Source organism: Quercus lobata, chromosome 12 (genome assembly GCF_001633185.2).
Source record: "Quercus lobata isolate SW786 chromosome 12, ValleyOak3.0 Primary Assembly, whole genome shotgun sequence".
NCBI lineage: Eukaryota > Viridiplantae > Streptophyta > Magnoliopsida > Fagales > Fagaceae > Quercus > Quercus lobata.
Window position 1 is genome coordinate 21,571,531 of NC_044915.1, and position 3,947 is coordinate 21,575,477.

A 3,947-nucleotide genomic window follows, 5' to 3' on the forward strand; every position below is an offset into this window, starting at 1 on the left:
ATGCTCCTATACCAGCCACTGAGGTGATGCGATATGGCTCCTCCCAGTTGGGCCCCAGCTTTCCCCATAATGGGTTCTTTGCAGTAATTAGAACCTTTCTCAACACCAAGTCACCAAATGCTAACAGTCTCAACTTCACATTTGCATCATAACCTTGTTTGAGCATGTTTTGGTAATATGCCAATTGGACCATTGCATTTTCTCTCATTTCTTCAATAAAATCTAAGCTCTTTTCCAGCAATCCATTGTTATCACTCGGATTGAAAGAACTTGTCCTCAGAGTTGGGAAGCCAGTCTCTAAAGGAATAACCGCTTCAGCTCCATAAGTTGTTGAAAAGGGAGTCTCCCCTGTTGATCTACGAGGTATGGCTCGGTATGTCCAGAGGACATGCGACAGCTCTTCCACCCATTTTCCCTTCGCATCATCCAACCTCTTGTTGAGTCCATTCACTATGACCTTGTTAACAGCCTCGACTTGTCCATTCCCTTCAAGATAAGTTAGGGTAGAATATCTATTCGTAATTCCCAAGTCACAAAGTATCTCCTGAAAGATTTGCTATCAAATTGAAGGCCATTGTCCGAGATGTACAAGGGACCCCGAACCATGTGACAATGTTTTTCCAAACAAATTTCTTGGTATTCACATCCCTGATGTTTGCCAAGGGCTCATCTTCAACCCACTTAGTAAAGTAGTCTGTGCCAACCAGCAAATACCTCTTGTTCCCTACTGCCTTAGGGAAAGGGCCAACAATGTCTAAGCTCTATTAAGCGAAAGGCCAAGGGCTGGATAGGGGATTATGGACTCCTCCTAGTTGATGCACGTTTGGTGCAAATCTTTGGCATTGATCACACTTCTTCACATATTCTTGTACTTTCTTTTGCATGTTTGGCCACCAATAGCCCCGAGTGATGGCTCGGTGGGATAAAGATCTGCCTCTAGTGTGGCTTCCACAAATCCCTTCATATGACTCCTCAAGGAGTAGTTCTGATGCCTCAGGATGTATGCATAATAGGTATGGCCCAGAAAAGGAGCACTTATACAATTTCTGATCCTCGGACAGCCAAAACCGAGGAGCCTTTCTATGTACTTTGTCAGCTTCTGACTTCCTCTCGGGCAAGATATCCTCCTTCAAGAATAGTACTATAAGGTCCATCCAGCTAGGCCCTACCCTAACTTGGTGAACATGAACCACCTCTCTCTTCCCCTCTATGGGCTTGTACAAGTCTTCTACCGAGATGACCCTAGGTAGGCTCTGCACCGAGGAGGTTGCAAGTATGGCTAGGTAATCGGCATGTGTGTTTCCACTTCTAGGGACATGCAATAGGCTGAAAGATTCAAACCCTACTTGCAAACGCCTGACTTGACCTAGGTACCCTTGCATTCTCTCGTCTCTCGCTTCTAACTCCCCCTTCACTTGGCCAACAACCAATCTTGAGTTCGAGAACATCTCTACTACTTTTCCGCCTATTCTTTAAACCATGGCCATTCCCATCAGTAGAGCTTCATACTTAACCTCGTTGTTTGTGGCCGAGAATCTCAATCTTAATGATTTCTCGATGGTGATCTTTTCAGGTGAGACCAGAACTAGCCCCACTCCGAATCCCTTTTGATTCACTACGCCATCAACATATACCTTCCACGATAAAGGTTCTTACAGGGTGATTATGCCAACTAATTTTCCATCCATGTGTGGCGTTTCTACTTCTATCTCAAACGGGGATTCAGCGAACTCAGCCACCAAATCTGTGAGGACCTGGCCCTTAATAGAGGTACGAGGCATGTATTTGATGTCAAAAGCCCCTAGGATCATACCCCACTTGGTAATCCTTCCTGTGTAATCAGCACTTCGAGGCAGAGCTCTGAGCGGAAGCTGAATTAGGACAACAACTGTGTGTGCCTGGAAGTAATGGGGGAGTTTACGTGTAGCATGTACCACTACCAAAATGGCCTTCTCCAATGGTAGATAATGGACCTCGACCTCATGTAGAGACTTGCTCACATAATAAACTGGCATTTGTATGCCGCTATCAACTCGTATCAATACCAAGCTTATAGCATGAGGGGCCACAGTAATATAAGCAAACAAGACTTCATCCATCTCAGGACTGGACATGATAGGTGGCCGAGAGAGATACTCCTTAAGCCTTTGTAAGGCCAAAGCACATTCCTCGGTCCACTCAAATCTCTTCCACTTATTCATCAACAAGAAGAAGGGTCTGCATTTATCTGTTGACCAAGAGATAAACCGGTTCAAAGCGATAGTCATTCTAGTTAGCTTCTGGACTTCCTTGGGATTCCGAGGTGGTTGTAAACTGTTAATTACCTTAATCTGATCAGGGTTAACCTCAATCCCCTGGTGAGTTACCATGTAACCCAAAAACTTGCCCGACCCCACACCAAAAGAGCATTTGGAAGCGTTAAGGCACAACTTGTGTTTCCTCAAGATTTCAAAAATGTTCCCGAGGTCTCCCACATGCTCGAACACCACCTTACTCTTCACCACCATATCGTCTATATAGACCTCAATACTTTTGCCTAGCTATGGTTCAAACATCCTAGTCATCATCATTTGATAGGTAGACCCTGCATTTTTCAAACTAAAAGGCATCACTTTGTAGTGGTAGTTTCCAGTTAGAGTGAAAAAAGCTGTCTTTTCCTGATCACCCAGGGCTAGTGGTATCTGGTGGTATCCTTGAAAGGCATCTAAGAAGCTCATCCAAGGATGGCCTACAGTTGCATCCACCAGCTGGTCTATCCTAGGCATAGGAAAGGGATCCTTTAGGCAAGCCTTATTTAGATCTGTGAAGTCCACACAAACTCCCCACTTCCCATTCTTTTTCTTCACCACCACAGTATTGGCCAGCCATTTAGGGTAGATAACCTCCTTGATAACCCCTACCTGCTTAAGCTTCATCACTTAGTCTTTGACAACATCAGAATGATCTTTGGATGAGTGCCGAGGTGGTTGCTTTTTGGGGGTGACAGATGGATTAACATTTAAATGATGGCAGATGAAGCTCGGATCCACCCCTAAGGCTTCGTAAGCGTTCCATGCAAACACATCAACATTTCTCCTAAGGAACTTTATCAGCTCTTCCTTCTCCAGAGGAGGTAACCAAGCTTCGATCTGAAAGAACTTCTCTGGGTCATTACCAATAACAACTGTTTCTAAATCTTCGCATTTCGCCTCCTCGGCTGATCCATTAATAGGCAACTTCGGAGCCTTTAATTGCTATAAGCCCTTTTCAGTAGAGGCCGAGGATTCAACTTCAGGCAGATGTAGGATGACGGCCACCAAGCACTGCCTAGCCGTGGATTAACTCCAAACAATCTTTTCAATCTGGCCCTCTGTCAGATATTTCACCTTTTGGTGCAGAGTAAAAGAGACAGCTCCTAGGGCATGAAGCCAGGGTCTGGCCACAATAGCCGTGTAAGGGGAATAAGCATCCACCACGATGAAGTCCACCTCCACCACATCTGAACCAACCTGCACAAGTATTCTAATCTAACCCCTCAGAATGAAAACCTTCGCATCAAAACTCACCAAAGGAGAATCGTAGGTTGTTAAGTCTTCGAGTCTCAAATTCAGCCTTTTGTACAAGTCGGGGTACATAATTTCAACACCACTGCCTTGGTCCACCATCACCCTCTTCACGTCATACCCCCCAATTCTTAGCATGATCATCAAAGCATCATCATGGGGTTGTATGGTTCCAACCTTATCTTCATTGCCGGTTGGATACTCACTTTAGCCCTCTTTGGCCCAAAATTTAAGTCCTTAGTGGACAGCCGAGTGACTGGCATTATTCTGGAAGGACAGGACCCGGTCCTCCCTAGAGCGGCGAAGATGACATTTATCCTGCCTAAAGGAGGTCTTAAAGAAGCATCTCTCCGGGGTTCCGAACCTGTCTGGCTCTCCTGGCCACTGGAATGATGCAAAAGTTGC

General features: G+C 45.4%; 1 protein-coding gene across 1 annotated transcript; it reads right to left on the minus strand.

The window, feature by feature from the left end:
- Positions 1 to 2,918: 2,918 nt before the first annotated feature.
- Positions 2,919 to 3,680, minus strand: LOC115970383. Its single transcript, XM_031090022.1, has 3 exons — positions 3,546 to 3,680; positions 3,330 to 3,488; positions 2,919 to 3,233 (listed from the first exon to the last, which is right to left on the minus strand). Exons 1-3 carry the CDS (start codon positions 3,678 to 3,680, stop codon positions 2,919 to 2,921), a joined length of 609 nt encoding a protein of 202 aa, XP_030945882.1.
- Between the last annotated feature and the right edge of the window lie 267 nt (positions 3,681 to 3,947).

What these genes read in the sequence shown, in the direction of transcription:
- LOC115970383 (XM_031090022.1), bottom strand. Translation starts at nt 3,680, where the DNA reads ATGCTAAGAATTGGGGGGTATGACGTGAAGAGGGTGATGGTGGACCAA. An exon ending in CAACCTACGATTCTCCTTTG is followed by an intron (nt 3,489 to 3,545) that starts GTGAGTTTTGAT and finishes ATACTTGTGCAG; the next exon opens with GTTGGTTCAGATGTGGTGGA. An exon ending in AGGGCCAGATTGAAAAGATT is followed by an intron (nt 3,234 to 3,329) that starts GTTTGGAGTTAA and finishes AAGGGCTTATAG; the next exon opens with CAATTAAAGGCTCCGAAGTT.